Source organism: Melanotaenia boesemani, chromosome 8 (assembly GCF_017639745.1).
Source record: "Melanotaenia boesemani isolate fMelBoe1 chromosome 8, fMelBoe1.pri, whole genome shotgun sequence".
Lineage (NCBI taxonomy): Eukaryota > Metazoa > Chordata > Actinopteri > Atheriniformes > Melanotaeniidae > Melanotaenia > Melanotaenia boesemani.
Genome location: NC_055689.1, coordinates 30,494,026 through 30,519,084, shown reverse-complemented (window position 1 = coordinate 30,519,084; position 25,059 = coordinate 30,494,026). Strand labels below are relative to the sequence as shown.

General features: G+C 39.3%; 1 protein-coding gene across 1 annotated transcript in view; it reads right to left on the bottom strand.

The window, feature by feature from the left end:
- Positions 1 to 25,059, bottom strand: part of LOC121645305 (vasoactive intestinal polypeptide receptor 2-like) — a 90,991-nt gene that overhangs the window by 30,815 nt on the left and 35,117 nt on the right. Inside the window, exons 3-4 of the mRNA XM_041993756.1 lie at positions 21,207 to 21,320; positions 6,054 to 6,145 (exon numbers count right to left, since the gene is read on the bottom strand). Of these exons, the coding sequence (XP_041849690.1) occupies positions 6,054 to 6,145; positions 21,207 to 21,320 (206 nt within the window). The remainder of the gene's footprint in view (positions 1 to 6,053; positions 6,146 to 21,206; positions 21,321 to 25,059) is intronic.

Genomic DNA, 25,059 nt, shown 5'->3' with positions numbered 1-25,059 from the left:
AGTGAGCAAACCGACATGCAGACCCTGCCCATGCCCAAGGGCCAGCTGGCATAAGAACAAAAACTGGTGTGTGCAAGTTATAGCCAAGTTTTGGGATTTATAAAAACCAAACTTGAAGGGAAAATGTCCCTACCTCACCGGCAACTCTGACCCTCCCGTACACACAAAATCTAGAAAAACTGGTACCAGCAACACCAACGGTCCAGAATAAAATCAAAGAAATGATGAGGTGGCCAGTCTGCTGCCAACATTTACCAGCCGATAGCAGAAGGATGCCCAGCCAACTGAGACATCTAGTCACAACGTCTGGTGCCTCTGGCGTGTCTTGCCTTCTGACACCTCGCTGTCTCCACCAAATAAAACCTTTTTACGTTTTTCAACGTGGTCCATCAGGATCTCAGTCTCACATTCCGAAAAAATCCACTTCTTCCTTCTTTTTCCCTCCCAAGCCATCGTGGAAATGAAATGATGAATATTTATTATAGGCGCTCGCCTGACCTTTTATGGCCACCATAAAGGCAGGGCCGGGCACACCCTCACATGCACCAACCTTGGAGTTGATTCTGAATTATAAATGGAAACAGGCGGGGGACGTGCGTGCGCACGCTTTTATAAATCTGAACGTTTTTGTGTGCCGCATTTTTTTTCCCCTTTGTATGCCATCTGTAGTTTGCTTTGCTACGCACAGTTTTATAAATGAGGCCCCAGAAGATCTTCCATCCAAGCCTGGGAGGCACCCTGACTGCAGACAGGTGGAGATCTTAAATAGGGCAGAGCACTTGGGCTCAGGTGTAGCTCATGCCATTAATTAGGTCACTCAGCACCCGCAAACATAAGAGATGGTGGTGGGACCATCACACAGTAAATCATAGAGAAAAACCTTGTTTTTTTTTCATTCAAACTCTACATAAATACTGAATAAGTAATTCATGATAATACCGTTATTTATTACATTTTCATCATACAAAAAGATCACTACCACTATGATGTTTCTCTGTTTTGACCCATAAATTATGATGATGTGACTTACTATGTCCTAGGTTTTTTTTTTCTTTATCTTTATCTTCTATCTATTTATTTTTAAGTTGTTTATCTTTTTTTTTATTTTTATTTTATGGCATTCAGTGCGGACGGCAAAGTAAGAATTTCATTGTTCACAGAAACTTGTTTCCTTACTGGGCAAATGACAATAAACACTTTAAATCTTGAATCTACTGTCAAGCTTTCCACCAATGAGGTAGCTTAAATTGACAGTAATGTCCAAACAGAAGCAGCAAAGATCATCCAGTGAACAGAAAGTTCTATGTTTGTCTGAAAAGAAGAAAAATAATGCTCCTCTATGGCTGGAATAAACCCAAGAATACATTTCTGATGAAGGGTGGCACCAAAAAGCTGCTGAGCTGGAGTTGGTTTAGTGAGGATAGTAGGTGAATAGTAGCAGAAATAAGTGTAAATGAGGAAAAAGTGTAAATATGTAAATAGTTTCTGTTATGTGTTTGTTTCAATGCCAATATTTTTTCTCCTGAAAGCCAAGACCTGAGAAAATGGTGTGCAGATGAGAAAAGGCTTGGTCCCTGTTGATCTGTGTTCTTTCTACAAAGTACTGTAAGAAATAAATTCTATTTTCTTGTTTTGGTCGGCCTTTATGCTGCTATATCTATTGATACATTCATTTTACATCATTTTAGCCTCATAACAAAACTTGCCAACTTTAAATGGAGTTAGTTGCAATTCTTAGTTCTTAGCACTATGTTACGACGTCCTAAACTGAATTTTAAAACAAAACTTAAAAGATTATTTGAATATTTTCTGATGCAAAGTTTAAGGCCTTATTAAAATTCTGCTTTATTATATTGAAAGCTCTGCTCTGTTTTGGTGCACGCTAGTAAAATAAAGCAACAGTCAGGCAGAAATGATGGGAAAGTTGATAAAAAAATGCAACGCTTGTTGGTTCGGACCTTCAAGGTTCCATCAGAACATTATATTCGTCTCTGTAGGGTTTCAGTGCAGATGTGATGCAATGAGGCCTTTGTGCTTTGAAGACACAAGCTCATTAAACTGTTTGTGCTGGAGGATGAAAAGAATGAAAAGAGGAGTGTTTTGTTTTAGAGAACACTGTAGTATCTGGAATGAGTCCCAGATAATTTCCTCTTTGAACAGGAAAAGGATTGAAATCTGTCCCTAAATGCTCTCTATGTCTGTGTGCTTCCTGTTATCCTGCTTCTTTAGAAAAAGGTCTTTGACTTTCAATCCAGGGTTGATTTGGTGACTAAATCAGAGTGTAAAAGGACAGGGACAATCAAATCATTGTCCAGACCTTTGGCTGGTGTTGCATCTGCTTTGTCAGTCCTACACTCTATTATAAATAATAATTAAACTACTTCTCGATATAAGGTATTGTAAAAAAATGTAAATGTTTAAACTCCTGTCTAGGAGACATCCCTGTCATGGAGTTGCCTCAAACGTTCTAATATGTAGGATTGTACACACAGCTGGATGGACATGCATTTCTAATTTCTTTTTCCAGCTTTTTGGCTGGCTTATGGAATTATGTAGCTGTTGTGCTTCTGAGGTTGTACATGTGTAAATTCTTCATTAAACTATTGGTGATAAATAAATCCATAAAGCTCCAGTTGTTTTATGTCATTTACCATGCTGCAGCAGGGAAGAGGTTCAACAGAGTACAAGAGTCTGCAGAAGATGTTTTATGACTCATTCTTCCTCCAAGAGCATTTCTACTCTACTCAAGGTTTTGGACCACATCCCTCTCAGCCAATCAGTGTTAGTGGTATTTGGGCATTGCATGCATGGAAATGTAGTCTAAACACTGCAGCTGGAATTTGACTAAAAGCCTAAACTAACCTTCGCTCTGAGCCAGACTGTGTTCTGAGTCTTTATATACAAAATATGAATCATTGCAAAGGATCAGAGTGTAAATATACCTAACACGAAGAAGTATGCGTGTCTGTTTTGGATAAGTGTTCTTTTCTTCTTCTTCTTCTCTTTTAATAAATAAATAAATAAATAGTCAAATTTTTCCTTGATACCAGATTCTGCTCATGTTTACGACATCCATCACCTACAACCAACATCAGTGTCCACAGCGATTAAAAGTTGGCTTCAGGCAATCTTAATATTTTAAAATAGTGTTTTTTCTTTAAAATATTTTAATAAAAACATTGACGCTTTTGGATGCAAATACTCCCTTTGCATACAATAAAAGTCAGTCTTAAATCCTGAGTTTCAGCAGACCTGATTAGGTCTTGTTCCATAGTACCAGCACCTTTGTAGAAAGTTATTCCCAACGGGAGCAAATCAGCCGCTTTTTTTCTGGCAAAAAATCCCAAGTACAGACACTGTTATCTTGATAGGGAAGAAAATGGAAGGACTGTCACAATCGTGGTTTCTTGGTTCAGTAGTTTTTTTTGTTGTAATGATCATATCTGGGTTTCTTTAGATTTTTGCAGTTCTTTCCCTCACTGGTTCTGTGTTGCTTCCTGTCATTAGTGCACCTGTTTTTTTTTTTAGCTGATTCACTTTACCTGTTCCTGATTAGTCCCTCAGTGTATTTATGTCTCTTGGTTTTTAGTTTCCTTTGTCAGGTCTTTCTGTGGGGGTTTTTTTTTTCTTGTTTTTTTTGTGTGTGTGTGTGTGTGTGTGTGTGTGGCTTTTCCCCTGTCATGTCACATATGATATGTTGCTCATGACAAAAATCGAACAGCTGTAGTAGCTTGTCCACAGTTTGTGTCGTTGTGTATCAGCAGTCCTTAGTTTAACCTAAAAACTAGAACCTGGCTCTTTTTTTTGACATGACAACACAACATATTATAAATAAATGTATATATTGTAAATCATGCTGGCATTCATACATAGTTTTGGTAAAGTTTATCTGCAGCTGTAGACGGGTGCTCTGAAATTAACACATAAAACCCGTCTAGCCCCAGTAAGAAGTTTATTTTACCTCCTGTTTCTTTCTAGAGGAGCTTTTATGTAGAGAACAAAGTACCTCTCTTCTGCTGCACTAAGATAAAAGTTGTAATTGTCCTTCCTATTTTTATGTGTCAGTGATGAGCAGAGAATAAAGAATGGTCTTTTTTTCCTCTTTCAGTTATGAAGCTTCATTGATTTTGGGTTATTTTAGTCTTTCCACATCTGTCAAGTCAGTAATAACCCACCAGTGGTTCAGAAGAAATTATACACTGTGACTTTTCCCAAAGACATCTTATTCTCTCTGAACATAATTTGAATGGGTATTCCAGAAATAACAAAGTCTATGGGAACTAAAGGGCACCTTTTTTTTCTCTTGGTCTAACAAAATCCAATTTAGAAAAACTGACCGCTTAGACCAGACAGGAGTGCAGCATTGTTCAGGATGCTCGGTTGATCTGAACTCAGCGTACGAACAGAAACAGATGAGAGACGTGTTGTTAGTTATACAAACACAATGGGTGATTCAGAGTAAGACGTGACTTAATCTGAGCCATGGCGGTGGATACGGAGGGCGGCTGTAATTATCCCGACACAGGCCAAAAAGGCCAAACACCAGAAACACCCTCCTGCTTTCTCAGTGTCTGATTTAGGGAACCACTGAACACCAACTAAATAACCTGGGAGAGCAACTGTGTGTTAAATTAATGGGTAAAAACACGTTTGGCATACATTTTGATACTGATTAAATCTATGTGGAAGGGTTAATTGTTAATTGTGCCTGTAGAAATAATCCTAATTTCATCTGCTGTCAATCAGTTTAATAATCAGTGAGATCTTCTTCAAAGTGGTGATTTTTCATTATGCAATTCTTCCATGGTCTATAAAAGAACATTTCTCTTCAACAAAGCAGTTTTTTTTTCTGTTTTAATAAAACAGTATTTAATATGTTTAACTAGGCATTTCTGAACAGATGCTTCAACCCCTTAAAATCCTGTAGATTTTGGCTAAAACTCCTTATTATGGATAAAAGACTTGTTGTGGACCAACTATTTTACTAGACTGATGTAACAGGACCATTTCTGGTGCATGAGGTCATGTCCCACACACGGGTTAGATAACTATAAAATCCCTGGTTTCTATTTAAATTTAAATTTTACACATCACACCTTTTTTCTTTAAACAAGACCAAATAAAAATAATTTTTAAATTCTTTTCTTTATGTATTTTTAGAAGACATCAGTTGATAAACATTCTTTATACTTCCGTATGTTTAAATTTAGTTAACATACAGAAAAAAAAAAAGGGGGGGGAAAGCCCCATAAATCATAAAAATGTACATTCTAGCACCAAACCACATGTATGATGTGAAGGACCCAAGTGGAAATGTTGGGGTGGTCCAGAATCTGCCTGGAAAGCAGCATTAACAAGCAACGCTTTCCCAGCTTATCAATAAATCACATTCGTTTTCAAAGAGCGAGCCAAAAAATGCACAAACTACGTCTCTATTAGTATTAAACAGTTTACTTAATAAATAATTGTATCTTTTTATTTATGCAGGGTCCCATCATGACTTACCCTTGTCTCTGTATAATGTAAATGGATATAAGGATGACACTAAACCCAACAGAACATATGAACAATGGACCCCTGAAGATCTCTGCTGGGGACATTTGTGTTCTGTCTGACTTGGTAAATACATTTATATGTCAAATTGAGGTCTAACCAGGGCTTATCATAGCAAACAGGTCAACTGTCTGACCTTTTAGAACATTTCTGACAGATCTCTTACTATACAGACATTCTCTAACAACATGAAACGATAACACTTTAACAGCCAGTTGCTGAGGAGAGAAGGCAAATGGTCTCATTCAATGATACAAAAACCAGACAGACAGACTCACTCACTTGTATCACACCACCACTGGGCATATTGACCCTTTAAAGATGCAGTCTCTCACCATAACCCGGCGTTAATTAACAATCAACCCCGCAGGCTTTATCAATTACAAGTCATTAATGGTCTGTGTTATGTTACAGCTTCCTGTGCCACACACTCGCAATTCACACACTCACAATTCATTAAAGCAGACAGAAAACCCAGAGGAAATGGATGTGTACTGTACCTTGTCCTGGCTCGTGTCCGACCCACACACGCTGCTTATGTTTGGAAAAACCTCCGACCAACCTGCTGTCGTGCAGTTCCTGCTAATGTTACCTGTGAAAGGAAAAGAGAAAAGAGCAGATTATTACTCCAGAGCAGCTGATATGCTGCAGCATAACAATGTTAGTCCTGTTCTACTGGAGAAAAAAAGTTTTTATCTTGTTTCTTTATGAGTCTTTCCAACAAACAGCAAGACAAGTAAAGGGAGGAGAAAAACAGCTTATATATTAGGACATAGCAAAACAACAATATAGATCCTTACATGTTTTACTTTTACAGACAGGAACAGTGACGGTTTTCTGTTTTTTTATCTACTCTATGAAATATTCATAAAATAATTTTCATATCATATCATTTTATATCATATAAATATTCTATAAAAACAGAGCTCCGGTCCTGTTCATCTCTGAGGCAAACGTATAGGTTGTGTGCGGCAGTGGCTCAGGCGTAAAATAATCAGAAGGTTGGTGGTTCTATTCTCGCTCCCCCAGTCAGTCTGTCAGACACTCTTGTGCTTGTGCTTCCTAACATCATCTTTAAGAAAGAAATCCAGGAAAGACCTGACACGGGACCGGGGAGGTGCATTTGGACCTTCAGTTGATTTATCTACTGAAGTCAAGAAGCCAAAGAAGTGAAATGGGGAGAAAAGGCTCAGTTTAACCACGACACAATAACGGGATGAATTCTCCCAGACCTCAACATTACTGAGCAGTGTGGAATCACCTGGACAAAGAACTGGGAAAAAAGTCAAAATAAGAGCATTGGAAAGTCTTTCAAGCAGCCTGAAGAACTTTTCCTAACAACAACTTAGGCCTGGTACACACATAACAATTTTTGGGCTGTTTTTGTCCTGATTTTGCTTCTTTCCGACCTCGGACGGCAAACGCCTGATCATCGTGAGATTTCCCTGTCCAATCATCTTTTGGTCTGTGGTGTGTTACGAGCTGATTTGTCCGATAATCTGCTCCAAAACAGGCCATAGCCGACAATTGGTAATACTGAACATGTTCAATATTTCAGAGCCGATTTCTGATGAACGACGACGACTTGTGCATTCTGACTACGTGGATGGTGACGTGGGACGGAATGTAGCCAATCAGAGAGCGAGCTGGCCAGGGAACAAGGAAGTAAATAAAGTCCATGTTCACATTGTCTCGTCTGTTTTTTTGTCAGTTCTGGCTGTTTCTGTTAACAATAGTCCCAAGACCATCATCATTCCCTCGTCCTATATATCCCATGCTGTGTGTTGTGTTTTCTGATTGTTACTATGTTTCTTCTTCTTCGTTTTTTGCCAGTTGTTGCTATGGTTCTTCTTCTACGTTTCAACATTCGTCCAGCTCGGAGGACTAGATTGTAGATCAGTTGCGGGACAGCATCGTTATGTGTGTGTTGGTCTGTGTTACATTTTCGGAGCACACCACACACAATACGATCAACAGCGATTTTTTTTTTAATCTTCACGTCTGATATCGACCAGACAAAAAAATCTCATAAGATTAAAAAATCCTTATGTGTGTACCAGGCCTTAGAGAAATTAAAGGAAAGCTTGTCTAAGAGAATTCAGGCTGTCTTGAAGAATAAAGATGCTCATACCAAATATTGACTTTTATGGTTGTAATACTCCAATTTTGCCTTAGGTATATTCCGTTATCTTAATAAAAGATCCTTACCATTTCCAATTTTCCTGGAAATGTAAAATAAAGGATGAGCGGCTCCATTGTACCTCAGCCATAAACTTTCATCAAAGCACATAAAGAGATAAAAGTCTGGCAGAAAGTCAGATACTAAAAGAATCTTTGTAAAACATGACTAATAAGAGGCAGGCCCGATGGCGTGACATTTAGGAAATAAGAAGATTAAACCCTGAATTAGATGAAGTTTGACAGATTTTATATCAGAGGATAAAACTCTAGATATCAGAGACACACATAATAACAGAGGAAGCTGCGTGACAGTCCTTCCATAAAATACTGAAATGTTAGGCGTTTTAATTAAATCAGCTGATTAAATCACAAGATTTTAACATTTAAGTGAACTTAAAGCAGAAATGGCAGTGATGATTAGGTAAAGAGGTTATTTATTTAGGATAAGGTCATACATTTAGATGCTTTTACTTTACATTTAGATAAAAAAAAAAATGCATTTCCCCCTTTGAGAGAATTAGATCTGTAGAGAAAAAAGCTGTTGAACTTTGTCAGAAACCAAACACAAATGTCTAAATTGTCTTCAACTTTCACTCTTTTCATTTTGCTGTTTTCTCTTGATTTTATGCAGGAAAACAATGAAAAATTCTCAAATCACACTAAAAGTTCTGCTTCCAGGATCTTTATAACATTTAGTAAGAGTATATTAGTTACAACTTTTGCTTTTTAGCTTCACTATAATCAGAAATGTTTCATTATCAAAGTAAATTTTATTTATTTTGCACTTTCATACCACAAAAGCAGCACAAAGGGTGTCAAATAATGAAAACTAACTTTGCAAATTAAAAACAAGCTTCGACATATAAGCTAGCCAAAGTTAAAAAAAAAAAAAAAAAAACAGCACCAATTCATTCATACTCTCACACACTCATACAAACAAAAAAATATCCCGATCCCTAATTGGCGAGATGCAGCTGTGAGGAAACAATATCTTGGGGAAGTGTCCACACCAGGAGGCACCTCATCCATGACCACAGAGGCTGCCACCACAGGAACTGCCCAGATCAGATCGATCACCACAGCAAGGAACCTGCAGACCCCTGACTGACTCCCGGCTCAGAGGATCCCGATAAGGAGAGCTCTGGGGTTTTAAATAAAAGATGAAATAAACCTAAAAATAATCACAATAAATAATAACAACAGGCATAAAAAGTATATTTAAAAAATACATATCACAGTTTTCTATTTATTTCAGACAAAATACAAAATTTATAAACTAAAACATGATTTTTTAAAAATACTATAGTGTAGAAATTCAATAATACTAAAGAACAAAAGATGAAATGAACAGTCATGTGTCCGGAAGAGGCAAAAGCTTTTCAGGTTCAACCCTTATTGCTCTAATTAATTAATTATTTTAATTATTAATTATTGCTCTAATTAATTACACTTGTTTAAGTGTTTAACACTGTGTTTTACTATATGTGGTATGTATTAGGATTGCAGGTGCTTTAAAATGTATGCTTTTAAAAATATACATAAATTTAACACACAATTATTACAACACACAAAGTGACAAGCAGGACAGCTTAATTAAAAGAAAAGATTTGCCTGTGGCTGAAAAAGGAATAAATAAATCACGATGGAGAGCAGACTGATCTGGTAACTTTCCTTTCATATGATTGCTCTGGATCAGAATATTTATGAAGAGGATGTTTATCATTTAGTGTTTTCTTTACCCAGAGAAAGAAACTGAGTCAAGCGGTGTTTACAACCACACAGAGATACAGTACATAAGTTTGCTCTCTGTGAAGCGATACACGTTCACCAGTAGTTTCTTCTCTAATCTTTGGAAATGGGCTCCATGTATAACTGATTTAGTGTTCATAGACCAGGTAAGATCCTCTGAGATGTGGACAGCCACAAATGTGCAGTAATGATGTGAAGAGGAGCATGGTTCACTCTGGTTGTCCTGAAGTACAAGAACCTCAGATCGTGGCAGAAAGCTTTATTGTCATTTTATTATTAAACAACATTTTAGATGCTTCTAGTAGTACTAAAACACAGTTAAAAACCATTTAAAACACTACAGATAGTAGTACAATGTACAATTGTAAAATCCCACTCATCGCAGATTATTTGCTGACCACCACGACCATGAGAGAATCCATCCTGACTGGGGGGAGCAATCTGTTTTGCAGCCATTGGTTGGGCCAGCAAACTCAGAGTCAGAGACTTAAAGAAACTAGATGAAAGGCTGGTTCGCACTGGCGAAAGGGTTAGGGCTGAAGCTCCTGGAGCCAATTATGCAAATAATGTTACAAGGTTGTTCCACATAATGAGCACCACATAGCCTCCCTGTACATAGAGATAACACAGCAGGATGCCTTCATACAGAGGCTTCTTCAGCTATGAATCAAAACAGGTCAATTCTGCCCACTGCAAATTCTCTCATTTATATTTTATTCAATTTTATAGCAGAAGCTTTAATCCAGAACCACTGAAGTAATGAGTAACATTCAAACTGGAGCCCAGTAAGACATTATTGCATAAACATGACGTTATATCTATTTAAAGGATGCGTTAGAAGAGGAGCTGTTCTCAGGAGATGAGTCTTAGCAACAGTGGTGGGAAACCTCGGTCCTCGTCCTCCAAGTTTTATATGCAAGAAAAAGACAAGGTTCCTGAGAGGAACGCAGTGGTTCAGAAAGAGCAGTATTATCAAATTTAGATAGGAAGGTGTAGATCTTGAAGTCACTGACCTTAATTTGATTCAGACAACCACGAGTAGCCAGTGAAGGTTAGAGTTGTATCACAAGTGGTTTCTTAAGGGTTAAAAAAATAAACATTCTGCCCTTATAACAGAGTAAAACCTTTGCCCTGCAAATTGTGGAAACGTCCAGGTATGAAACATAACAGCCCATTCCAGCAGTGGAAAAGCAGCTCCAATGTATTGTAAGTAGATTCAAGTACATTAGAGTATGAACTGCTGAGATAAACAGTGTGGAGATCACACTGCTAAAAATCAGTGCATCGCACAGGAAGTTCAACCCCCTTAGGAAATTCCTAAACTACTCTGTAAATTGCTCAAAGCATCACTTGCTTGCTGAATAAAACTAAGCAGACCTCTGCTTTAATACTCCTCTAACAAATAACTTTCAATGTTTCCCCAGCTCAGAGACTATTTTAATGGGACTGCTGAGACTGCTCTTAGTATTACAGCAGTGGTTCCCAACCCTGCTCCTCAAGGCCCACTATCCTGCAGGCATTAGATCAGGGGTGCCCAAGTCCGGTCCTCGAGATCTACTGTCCTGCTACCTTTAGATGCATCCCTTCTCCAACACACACGTATCCAATGGCTGAATCCCCTCATCCACATGTTATTCATCTATGCAGAGGCCTGGTAACGAGGCATTCATTTAATTCAGGTGTGTTGAAGGAGGGTTGCATCTAAAAGTTGCAGGATAGTAGATCTCAAGGACCGGACTTGGGCACCCCTGCATTAGATGTTTCTCTGCTGCAACATGCCTGATTCAGATCATATAGATCTCTGACAAACTCTGCAGAAGTCTGCTACTGAGCCATTAAATTAAGTCAGGTGAGTTGAAGAAGAGAAACATGACGAAAGCTTGTGTGAATCAAGAAACAAGTCGACAGCGTGAATCAGAGCATCTGCAAATACATTGTGTTTATTTTGATGTTGTGAATAGCCGGGGAAGGGAGTGCTCAGATACTGAGGTAAAGGTAATACCATCAGATTATAAAAAGGTTTAGTCCTTTTACATAATAATATGGAAGCAAAAAAAGGAGAATTTCCTGAAAGTATAAAAAACAGAAGTGTTAAAAATCGACTTCTTCCATTTTCATATATTATCTTTAGATCAGTGTTTCTTAGTCGTGGTCCTCAGGACCCCCCTGCCCTTAAGGTTTTAGGGGTATCCCTACTTTAACACACCTGTATGAAATGAATGGCTCGTTAACAGGCTTGCAAACAACCTGACGAAGAAGTTCATTAATCTGAATCAGGTATGTTGGAGTAGGAACATATCTAAGACATGCAGGGCAGAGGGTCTTGAGGACCTGGATTGGAAACACTGCTTAAGATTACGCTAAATGTATAAGGAGCCTTTTACAGCTACACCTCACCCCAGTCGTTTCATAGTCCTTGATGGAACATTTAATGCACACAACAGTACATAAAACATGACTCTCCAATAAAAATGACCCAAAACAAAACACTAAAATGGAGTAAAATCAAATTTCAAAAAGCTACTAAGCTTCCGAACAAAGGTGTTTCTAATCGTATAACTCCTCTTTCGTGTAGCTCTATATGTACGGCCCGAGGGAAGCCGTTTGAATTCTTTGTGCAGAGGATGGTTCTGGTTTCCCAACATGACCGACTTCGTGCACCACCTGCTGCTCACATACTGCAGGTAATGAGGTCTGTGGGAAGCCTGTTATTTTACTGGTCACCTTCTCCAGCCTGCTTAACTTTATAGTCTTTGGCTGCAACTATACAACCAACACTGAAAAAAGTAGAATCTTAGTTTCTTTTACCTGAAGTGATTTTTTACTTTATTGAAAAATCTTTATTTTACTTTAACTAGAAATAAAAAATCACTTTACATGAAACAAACCAGTGGAAACAGTTTGTAATGATGACCTGGAAAGAGCCAGCATAATGAACCAACAGGAACACAATAACAAACAATACAATATCATACCGATAGAAAAAAAGGAATATGACACATAAAACAATAAAAATAGCTAAAGTTAAAGCAATTTAAACAATCATGAACTGCTTGCCTTACCAAATATTTAAAAGCTGAGTGATATAAAAGAACTGAGCTTTAGTTTCTGCTGCACAATGTTTCAGTTGTCTGCAGCAGAAAACTGGAAAGATGAAAAACCAAAGGTAGTGAAGACATTGAAGCTGAGCAGGTTAATGAAGCTACTCAAGCAAGAAGGACAGCTCATGTTATGGAAATTGAGAAATAAGCAAAGGTAGAACAGTGTTTCGCCAATTAGGGTTTGATAAACAACAGAAATAAATATGTTTGGTCGGGGAGAGTGAAGAGAGAGCCAAACTACCTGGGAAATTTGATTTTGTTGACTCACCAGCCACATTATTAGATTATTCTGTTTAGTTGCTTGTAAACAAAGTTTGAGTATTTTAGAAACTGCTGATCCACTGGGATTTTCACACATAACCATCTCCAGGGTTTACAGAGGATGGTCTGAGAAGAGAAAATATCCAGTGAGCAGCAGTTGTCTGGACCAGAATGTCTTGTTGATGTCAGAGGTCAGAGGAGAATGGGCAGACTGGTTGGAGATGATAGAAAGACAACAGGAAGTAAGACAAGCACTGGTTCCAACCAAGGTCTGCAGAATAGGATCTCTGAACACACAACACGTCCAACCTTGAAGCAGATGGGCTACAGCAGCAGAAGACCACACCGGGTGCCTCCTGTCAGCTAAGAACAGGAAACTGAGGCTACAATTCACACAGATTCACCAACACCGGATGCTATGAGATTGTAAAAGTATTGCCATTACCTGGTCTGATTAGTCTTGATTCCAGCTGGGAAAGGGTCAAAATTAGGCATAATTACATGAAAACAAAGCACTTTGGTTCCCTTAGTACCAGCATGGCCTGGTTTAACCACCACAGCCTATCTGAGTATTGTTGCTGACCATGTCCATCCCTTTATGACCACAGTGTAGCATCTTCTGATGGCTACTTCCAGCAGGATAATGCACCATGTCAAAAAGCTCAGATCATCTCCACCTACTTTCCTGAACATGGCAATGAGTTCACTGGACTCCAAAGGCCTCCACAGTCACCAGATCTCAATCCAGTAGAGCAGCTTTGGGATGTGGTGGAACGAGAGATTCTCATCATGGATGCAGCTGACAAATCTGCAACTGTGTGATGCTGTCATGTCAATATGGAGCAAAACCTCTGAGGAATGTTTCCAACACCTTGTTCAATCTATGACACCAAGAATGAAGGCGGTTCTGAAGGAAAATGGAGGTCCAGTCTGGTACTAGCAAGGTGGATCTAATAAAGTGGCTGTGAGTGTATTTTATAATCTAGTATAATAATTTGTGGTGCATCATTTAAAATGATCTCCTTTTATACAATCCATAGCCTGCATCTGAGTTATAACAAGAACAACAACACTACACATGGACAGACAGTCAGGAGAGCTGATGCTCACTAGAGAAATGTTGCTGAAGCTGAGGGTCTAAACTTTGGTTTTATTTAGTCTGGTCATTGCTGTCAGGTAGAAGCTGTTTCTGAATCTTATCTTAGCAACCCAGGAAGTGTCTTTAATCATGTTCTGAGCTTTCTGAGGCAGTGGGAACCGCAGTTCTTCCAGAGTGGAGAGAGGGCAGATGAGGATCTTCTGAGCCTTGACCCTCTAGGTCACTGTGCAGCTGGTGTAGCACATACACATACAGTATCAACATGCTCTCTATGCAGCACCTTTAAAAAGGACACCAGCAGTCTCTGGGTGTTGTCTTTTTCAGTATCTTAGTATCTCAGAGGTGTTCATGCTTCAGGTCAAGTTCTCATTCGTGTAGACTCCCAGGAAGTGGAAGACTTCCACATTATCCACACAGATGATCATTGGTGAAATGTCCTTTCTTTTTTTTTGTTTTTCTTCTCCTTGGTCTTCAGCAGATTGTTCTACCTGAACCACCTTGTCCCAGTAAGCAGGGAGCCATACATGTGTATAGACCCACTCTCACCCTCTGGCTATCGGGTCCAGCAGCTTTCCTCAGCATGCGCCTGACATTTCTAAACTGAGGAGGAAGCTGCTGTGGCTCGTGTGACGTCATTAACATTGCAAGGGGGTCAAATATGATGTTTTTGTCTTTAAGGAAAATGTCAGACATGGGGGCTGACAGATGGAAAAATCCAGACTCCCCAGTCCCAAAAATGACAACTGAATCCCTTGCCAACAGATGCTAAATTGGATAAGCTAAATGCTAACAATCCCTATACTTTTATAAACGCATTCTTAAAATCAGTGAAAGCAACGTAAAATAAGAAACTTTCCACTCTTACGTGTTCCAAACCCACTGGCAAAAGGCAGTAAGCTCAGTTCTTACCAAATGCTTGTTTTTCTTCTTTTCTCTCTAATAAAAGCCTCATTAATTCCTTGTTTTGTCAGCACAAAACAGAAGATATTCAGTAACTTCAGGGAGCTTGAAGGTCAGCAACCTGATGATGCTAAATGCTTCTCTTGCACAACAAGTCTGCCCTGTTTCAGTGAAATTCACAAACTTTGGTGCTTTGGATTTGTCCCACAGAGGGAGGTGTCAGGGAGCGTTGGCTCTGTAAAAGCCGCTGGGTGCTTACTAATGTTCAGTCATCAATGTAAACCAGAGCGGAAACCCAAACTGCTCTCCATGGTCACTGGCTGGAAATGTGATGGGTTCAGGAGGGAATCCACTGACCGAACAGACTTGAACAGACAAGGCGATAAGTGAGAGTGATTCATGGGGCACAAGGACAGAAAGCCTTGTGCACGTTACAGCAGATGACTGGATGCAGCACGTCTCTAAATAGTGTGAAGGTGATCTGCAGACACCCAAAGCCTGAGTTATACCCAGTCCAAAGCAAGAACTAAACATCATTATTCAGTTAACCTGTGAGGTGGTTATTTCTAATAAATGTGGAAAAAAACACCTTATTTCAGTTTTAAGGTTTTACATTAATAGACATAATGTTGTTTCTTGCAAGGTCTTATCATCTGAGGTTGTATTCAGCTTAACTACAACTCTATATATTAAAACAGAGTTATTTATTTAACAAAGCCCATCCTCACTATGACTGTATTTACAGGGTAATTAGAAATCAGGTCTGTTGGTCTGGAACATGCAGAGGCGTCGACACAACAACAGGGAGGAGAAACGTCAGCAATGATCTTAGAGGTTTTAGGCAAGTTGTCTTTGCAGCCACAAAACCTGGACAGCTTGTAGTCATTGAAGTCACCACCAGAGTCAAATGTGAGAAAATCTGTCTGACAGCTAACGTTTGGCTGAAACTGGGTCATGCAACAAGATGATGATCACAAACAGAAGCAAAACTGCAACAGAATGACTGAAAGAGCATCACGGTGCTGCAGTGGTCCACACTTCACCCTGACTTAAACGCATAAGATTTTAAAGCATCTCTACATATGTTTCCAACCTTAAAACTCTGTGCTTCTGACTCATTTTAATGGCACACTGACACTATCATCAGCAGCCTTTATTGACCTGCTGCTTCTCAAGGCTGAGAAATCATGCTTCACACCTTTTTCTCCAGCCCAGAGCATCATGTGACAGCTGTGTTTTGTATAAGAAATGCAAAAAGGATATTAATAGAGGAAGTGAGAGGAAAAAAAGAGAGAAAGGGACAGAGCAGGAAATAATGCAAGAGTCAAGGTCAGACTGACTTTTTCTGGCTGGAGAGAGCTCAGAGAAGAGACAGGATGCACAACAGCTAAATTAGTAGCGCCCCCTAATGATGGATTAAGGATTAACACAGTGAGATAATTTGATGCCGAAGTGCAGTGGCTTTGCATTAACAGAGCTGCACATAAACAAATGCTGCAAACCTGTAAATAAGATTTCCTCCACAACCATGTGAGAGACTGATAAAGTCTTACTGAACATTATTACTTCAAGTCATTGGTGCAAGACAACTTAAATGGGTTATTTACTGAGGAAAAGCATTGCACATTGTATTGTACCATGCCACATTGTGCAACACCTAAATAAATATAAGTCTTAAGTGATTATTTTTTATTAAGTCCTTAAGTCCTACAATTCTAGAATGCGCCGCTAGGTGGCAGCAGCAATTGTAGTAGCTCTGTTTTTAACTCGTGATTTTTTGCAATATAGCCGTCTTTTTTAAGACATCAGCTGTCAATCTGTGTCTGTTCGGGTTGATTTTTCACGCTGGTCAGAGGCTGTGCTATACGGGAGATTTTTCTGAATATTTTTCTGTTTTTGCAAGACTTGTTATTGTGAGTCTCCATGGCAACGAGACTTGTTTACCATCGGGATCAACTGATAAAACTCTCCAAACTCAAGATTATCAGTGAAACAACACTTCAAATCCCAACGGAGTTGAAAAGAAAGAGAAGAGGATGCAGGGCAGGAGCGAGGCAGAGAGAAAAACGGTGGCGATTCAAACCGTTTCTTCCAACGGTTGTTATGGGAAACGTGAGATCGCTAGCTAACAAAATTGATGAACTTCAGGTGCTAACCAGGTCTCTTAAAGAATACAGAGAGTGCAGTATTATGTGCTTCACCGAGACATGGCTGCATGAACACATCCCAGACTGTAATGCGTCTGTACACGGCTTCAGGACGGTCCGTGCAGACCGCAATAAACAACTCAGCGGGAAGTTGAAGGGAGGTGGAATTGCGGTGCTGGTAAACCAGCGCTGGTGTCATCCTGAACATGTCACTGTTAAAGAGAAGATCTGCACAAGAGACATTGAACTGCTAGCTGTGAGTCTCCGCCCGTATTATTTACCCAGAGAGTTCACATGCGTTATTCTGGTAGCGGTATATATATTACCTGGTACCGCTCCAGACGCAGCCTGTGATGTCATTAACTCTGTAGTGGCCAGGCTTCAAACACAACATCCAAACGCATTTGTGGCTATCTCTGGAGATTTTAACAACATCTCCCTCTCTGCAACTCTACCAACTTTCCAACAGTTTGTCAGCTGCTCCACCAGAGAAAACAAAACGTTGGACTTATTTTATGCAAATATTAAAAATGCATACAGCTCCTTTGCCCTGCCACCTTTAGGAAGATCAGACCATAACCTAGTTCTTCTCTCCTCCTCCTACAAGCCCATCGTTCAGCAACAACCAGTCATTAGAAAGGCTATTAGAACCTGGTCTAATGAAGCTGAAGATGCTCTGAGAGGATGCTTCGAGGCTACAGACTGGAACGTCCTATGTGAACCTCATGGAGATGACATCAACGCCTTGACTGAGTGTGTGACAGATTATATTAACTTCTGTGTGGACAGCACCGTTCCAACAAGAACAGTGAGGTGCTTCCCCAATAACAAACCCTGGATCACCAGTGACCTGAAAAAGCTGCTGAACATCAAAAAGAAAGCTTTTAGGGATGGAGACAGGGAATTATTGAAGTCCACACAAAAACAACTTAAAACACAAACGAAGAAGTGCAAGGAGGACTACAGGAAGAAGTTGGAAAGTAAGCTTCAGAAAAACAATGTGAGGGATGTGTGGTCAGGAATGAAGAAGATCACTGGCTTCGGGATAAAGGAGGATCAGACCGATGGAGGTCTGGACAGAGCGAATGAACTGAACATGTTCTTCAATAGGTTTAGCTCATCTCCTGCTTCAACCCCAACTAGCCACACACCCTCCATGAGCCCACAGCTTTCCTGTCACACCTCCACTCTGTCACCCTGCAGCTCAGTCAAGGACCTGGACACAACCTCATCTCCCTCCACATCAGGACTTCCTGAAACCTCCTCTGCCTCCACCTCCACTCTGTCTGTCTCCTGTAACCAAGTCATGCAACAACTGGTGAAACTGAACCAGAACAAGGCTGCAGGTCCAGATGGTGTCAGTCCCAGAGTTCTCAAGACCTGCTCAAAACAGCTATGTCCGATTCTCCAGCACCTGTTCAACACCAGCCTGAGTCAGAGAAGAATCCCGGTGCTGTGGAAAACATCCTGCCTTGTTCCAGTGCCTAAAAAACCACAACCAGCTGAACCAAAAGACTACAGACCAGTCGCCCTGACATCTCACGTCATGAAAGTCCTGGAGAGACTCTTACTGGCTCACCTCAGCAAGCAGGTGAACACCTTTCAGGACCCATTACAGTTTGCATACCGTAATGGGCTTGGGGTTGAAGATGCCATCATATACCTGCTTCAGAGAGCCCACTCTCATCTGGACCAGTCAGGCAGCACTTTGAGGGTCATGTTCTTTGATTTCTCAAGTGCTTTTAATACAATTCAGCCTGCTCTGCTGTGTGAGAAGCTGCAGAAATTCCAGGTGGATCCCTCCACAACCACCTGGATTTACGACTACCTCACAAACAGACCACAGTTTGTGAGACTGAAAGGTTGTGTGTCTGAGATGGTGGTCAGCTGCACTGGAACACCACAAGGGACTGTACTTTCACCATTTCTATTCACGCTGTACACCTCAGACTTCCAGTACAACTCTGAGTTCTGTCATCTGCAGAAATACTCTGATGACTCAGCAGTTGTTGGGTGTATCAGTGATGGACAAGAAGCAGAGTACAGAGAACTGGTCGGTCAGTTTGTGAAATGGTGCGGTGACAATCATCTCATCTTGAATACCAAGAAAACAAAGGAGATGATTGTTGACTTCAGGAGGAACAAGAACACACATAGAAGTGTTTCCATCATGGGAGAGGAGGTGGAGGTGGTGGAGGAATACAAGTACCTTGGAGTTCAGCTGGACAACAGACTTGAGTGGAAAAGCAACACTGAGTACATTTACAAGAAAGGTCAGAGCAGACTCTACTTCTTAAGGAAGCTGAGATCTTTTAACGTCTGCACCAAAATGTTGCAAATGTTCTACAGGTCTGTTGTTGAAAGTGCAATCAGCTTTGCAGCAATCTGCTGGGGCAGCGGCATCAGAACCAGAGACTTGAAAAGAATTAACAAACTGATCAAGAAAGCCGGTTCTGTGCTTGGAGTAACTCTGGAGCCGCTGGAGTTGATCATCAAAAAAAGAATTCTGTACAAGCTGACGAAGATAATGGAAGATCCTTCACACCCTCTACACAACGCCGTGACGAAACAACAGAGTGTGTTCAGTGGGAGGCTTGTTCAAGTCCGATGCAAGACAGAGAGATACAGAAGATCCTTCCTTCCAGCAGCTATCAGGCTGAAGAACAAAGCCCTTAATTAATTAATGTGATTGTTAAAAAAAAAAAAAAAAAAAAAAAAAAAAAAAAAAAAAAAAAAAAAAAAAAATTACTACTACTACAATATTGAATTTCCCTTTGGGATTAATAAAGTATTTTTCATTCATTCATTCATTTCATGTGTATATATATATATATATATAAATTATAAAGCATTTTGTGGAAGTTATACAGAGAAAAGAAAACATGCTTTTATGAGTGACTCTCTTGCACATGGCAATTGATTCCCTTTTTTTCAAATATGTAGAAAAGACAAAAGCATTTAATAAAGCCCAGATGATAATAAGCCAAACTTCCTTGGTGTTAATTATCTTAACAAGAAAGTTTAATTTGGAACCAACTTTTTGCAGTTTGTTTTTTTAACGTCTTACTTTTATAGAAACCATCAATAATTGGGCGCAGTGTTGTGAAGGAGAAACTATTTCTTTAGGTCTCAGAGACTAAATATTTCAGACCTTAATAGAAAGGTTTGACCTTTAAACTAAAGAAATATGTGCAATAATCTTCCAAACCTAATTTACACTCCTTTCACCGAGACTCGTTTAAATTGGGGAAATGAAACAAAGTTCAATCCTGCAAAGAGACATGTCGGTGTCATTGTTTCAGTTGGAATTAATAGGACTGATTCCTCATAAAGTTTCCTTATGTTAAGTTTTTATTCACAGAACTAAGCCTGAAGTTAAACTATAATATCTTCCAGGTTTTTCCCAAGTTATTGGCATCAATAGATATTAGTTATTTTTAGGGGCTCATGGACTCATTATAAAAATAGATAATTTGCAGCTGTAAACGAATGCTGACAAATAATTTTTGAGTTCCTATTTAAATATCAAGTTTTGTCATCCTGTAAAAATAATCCATCTGAGAAATTTATACTTTGTGAATGTGCAGAAAAGGATTTGCAAGGTTGTGAAAAGGGTTTGTATTTGTAGAGAAAATTGAAGTTCTTCTGCAAAGATCTGTTCTTGGATGCAAAGCAAAAACCTGCATGCAACACTGAGGTTGCAGATGCAGATTTTTAGCCAGGTCTTTATGCTTTCATCTGATTGGATGATGACAAATCTAACTGTCCAATCACAGAGCAGATAGCTTCCTGTCCTCCTGCACTGTGCAGGCTCTTTAAAGAGAGGAGATAGATTTAAAAATATCTTTCAAGATTTCAGTTTGATTTCTGGTGTCTGTATATATGATCTTGTGATATGTGAAGCTAAATTATCATTTTTTTAAATTTTTTTTATCAATTCTAGCCCAGTGATTACGTAGGAAAAAACATATGACATGGATAGAAGCAACAGAGAAGAAACAAACCACCAGAAAAGACCCCTGTTAAACATCTAAGCCGACCAGGCCGTCTAGAATGATGGTTTTTTCTTAACTTTCTCATCACAACTATCAAGATATTTTTCATGTAAGTGATGCAACAGTGCTTCACAAATGAAGCAGATCATAATAAACATGAAAAAAGCTTCCTTTTATCCTCTTCCAGTAAAAAATGTTTGCTTAATAAATCATAGCTCACCATTTCTGCCAAAAATGGTCCTGAGTACTCGAGGACAGGGGATGGTGACAGTCTCTCCAAATCCAGCCCGCTCCCAGCACGCTATGTTGTCCCAAACTCCTTTGCATCCCGGCTCTGTCAAAACCAAGAGTTGCTCTATAAGTAAGATGTTGACACTGAAAAGGAGACACAAAAGACTGATTTCACCACAAAAACCAGCAAAATCACAAAAAGTTAATGGGATTTTTTGGAGGTGAAATAGTTCTTCACTAGCACCAGAAACTTCTTCCACTCTAGTGGTTGCATCCTGCCTAGTGTCACATATAACAACTTTAAAAAAATGAAAAATAAAACATATATGCTGTATATAAAATCTAAATAATGCAAATGGTTTATTAAAGAGGGTTTTGCATGCAGTAGAAGAAAGTCTGTAAAGTGTCTTTGCAACAGCCATGATTTTGGACGAGCTGTGTGTTTATAAAGACAACCAGTTAGTATTAAGTCTGCGATCACATTTGCATCTCATCCAAAAAAACTTAAGAGTGAATTACTGTGCATTTGTAGCAGGAAGGTCAACCACAATCAGGACCTGTAATTCATGCAGCTACATTACTAGTGAAGCATTTCTTCCCTTTTGATTGGCATCCAGTAAATGTTAAAGGTTTTGACACAATCAAAACAGAAAAAAGAAAAGTGACCCTGACCAGATACAACTAACCCTCTAGAAAAAATAAATAAAACAAACACACTGGACAAAAAATAGCACACCAGCTCTCAGCATGAGACTTATCGGGTAACACAGTGCTGATGGCAAACAGTCAGCTGGGCTTCTTAGTGACAGATGAATAGAGACAGTGTGCTTTACAAAAATGTGGCTCCTCTCCACAAAGTCCCGTCTCATGATTCTTCTTCAAGCCCGCATCAGACTGCAGGTATAACAACACTATAAAAAGAAGCATATTGGTCTATATTTTTTGCAGCTCTAAGTGGTTGTGTTTTGTGTTACTTATTCCATAACTTGAAAATGTGATAGATTATTGTTTTTGAAAGAAATATGAATACTGACGGGGGTACTTTGAGCTGCAGAGGTCACACCTGCATCTTTGAAATGACAGCAACAGAAATCTGAGCCTCTGCAGAAATAACCATCCTCACATCTCATACTAAGGTCATGTTTCCAAAGATATCACCAACATTAAACCACCAAAACTATAAAAAACTCTCAGGTTAATTAGAGGACATGTGGCCCAACTCTGATCAATGATGCAGAAAAAAATACTGTCTTCCTGTCTTTGTACTTGACAACTATTACTTTCCTGCATACATTTGTTTTCTACTTTAAGATTTTGTATGTTATGTTAGCATGCTATTATACTGTTGTTTATTGAGACCTTAGTGTAATTAAAAAAATTGCTCTAAATTCCATCGTGGAGTACGTATGGCCCCCAAAACATTTTTGAATTTATTTTACTGTTTGCTAACCTGCAAGCTGAAGCTTTCTACAGTATTCATTTTAAAACACAGATGGTCTCATCATAAACACAGCTTCATTTATTCACCTGTCTTTAAATTGTGAGGCACCATCATATTCCAGCTGTTTTCTCTCAGGCAGCTTTCATATGACAGGACAGGAAGTAATCCATGAATGTTAAAATGTGTATTTAGAAATATGTAGATGATTGAAACTGCCTACTAGAACTACAGATAACAACAGTACTCACATAAATATCATGAATGTAGGACATTATAGTAGAACCATACTATAATAATTCCTTCTTCTGCAACTACTGAAACAAAACCACAGTGACAGGTGGCAAATGTCTCAATAACGAGTCATGTGTTAGTCGTGGTCTCGGTCTGATGATGTTTAAATGTGAACAGAATGATGAAGATGTGTTTAGAAACAAGCTGTCATTGAACCAGAATCCATTCATGGTTTTGTGGTTAATCATCTAGTCAGAGAACAGCATGTTGTGCAATAAATAGTAAACAGTTGTACAAGTTTAGAGAAAGTCAAATTAAGCTCACCATGAGGAACAATTCCAACTCAAACTTTCTACTTTTAAGGTCTAGCTCTGATCAGCACAGGGTGAGAATGCAGCAGAAATGAAAGAAGTTGCAAGTGAAAGGGAGGTTTACAACGACACTGTCGGATAAGTGAACCACGAAGCATCTTGTTTTAGATGTAGAAAGTGGAAGTCATCATGAAGGAGGTCATTGTGCTGACGGACTAAAACTTGAACTGAATGTGTAGAGAACAGAGAAAAGTAAACGTAATTCTATCTTTTGTAACCACGCTTCCATTTTGTTGTATCTTCAGTCGTGAGTTCGGGTTGCTGAACCACAATATACGTAGAAATATGAAAAACAAGAAAAGCACGAGCTAATTTTATTTGAATTAATCCGTGGGCTGTTATCACCCTCTAATGTTCCCAACAGGCAAATGTTGGTCTATTACTAAATACTATAGGAAATTTAATTTTCTTCACAAAGCCTTACTATCGCTCTGTTAATAGCAATATTTCATACTGTATCAGAAAGTTCACACAGTAGCAAGAAGCAGCAAAGATGTCGGCAGAGAAGAAAATGAAACGGCACCTCTCACCACTCTCCTCTCCCCAGCTTCACTACTTCCTGCTACGTTTGCACCTCTTCTCACCTGCAGATTTTACTTTTAAATGCCACGGCTCTGGAATATCTCTGGAACATTTCAGAACAGAAGTAGGTGTGTGAAACCTGTTTTTTTCCTACACTGCTATGAGCCCAGGCTGCTAGAAGCCTCTATCGATGCACTGAACACCTTTACTTCATGCATTTAATTCATTCATCTGTTCATTTTCCATACCTGCTTCCTCCAGTGCCAGATGTCATGGAGTGAATTTGCCATAGATGAGACAAATAATGATGCACGCTCACACCCATCAGTTTATCACCAACTAACCCAGCATGCAGGTCTCTGGACTGCAAACCATCAGTGCAGTTTTTGCACATCAGAAACTTCTCTTGTGGGTGGTGTCTTTTCCTTTCCTGGTACCTCTCTGCAGGTATTGTTGGATGTATGTATCTGATCTGAAGTTAGTGGCTCAACCAACGTTCCCAGTATGAGTCGTTTCTCTTTCTGTTCTCTCACACAGTCAAGGCAGATAGACGCGTCCTATAGACTGGTTCTGATGGCGGTTCAGTCACCAAACGCTGCTCAAAGGAAATAGTTGAATCCTGAGAAATGACTTGTTGTGAATTCATGTAAGTAAAATGTTACTGAAGTGATCACTAAAGTCCCTGAATTGTTGATTCACATCTTAAAACCAGCAAAAGATGGGAACACAACACCCTCTATCCCCTCTCTTTTCTTCTGAATATTAATGTTATATCCTTTTACTGATTCTACTTTCTTTCCATTTCAGTCCCATTTATTTACTTTTTATGTTTCTATATTTAATTCATGAAGTTCTCCTTTCCCCTGTTTCTTTCTGTTATGTTTCTTGCTGCTCAACTAGCTTTCATGACATTTCTGTATTTATGTTACATCGTACCTTAACGTCAGAGGTTAAGGTCATTGGCTAGTTCGTTTCAGCCTACTATTTTTGACCTTACAAGTGGTTCCCAGTGGACGCTGAACGCTGGAACTGAAGCTTATTCTGGTCTTGACCTCTCTGCATATTGTTTACAAAGGGAAAATGTTCAATTCAGGTGCCATCAGCCAATGGAAATTTATTTACAGCCCTTGGTAGAGAGGAAAGGAAAGAGGGGAAATGGAGGGAAAAGAGGTGAAAGAGTAAATAGCAGATGGACAAGGAAGGCAAACCAGGACAAAAGAGGAGGAGAACAGGAAAAAGTGAGTGCGTAAAATGGCTCGAACACAGATCCCAACTCA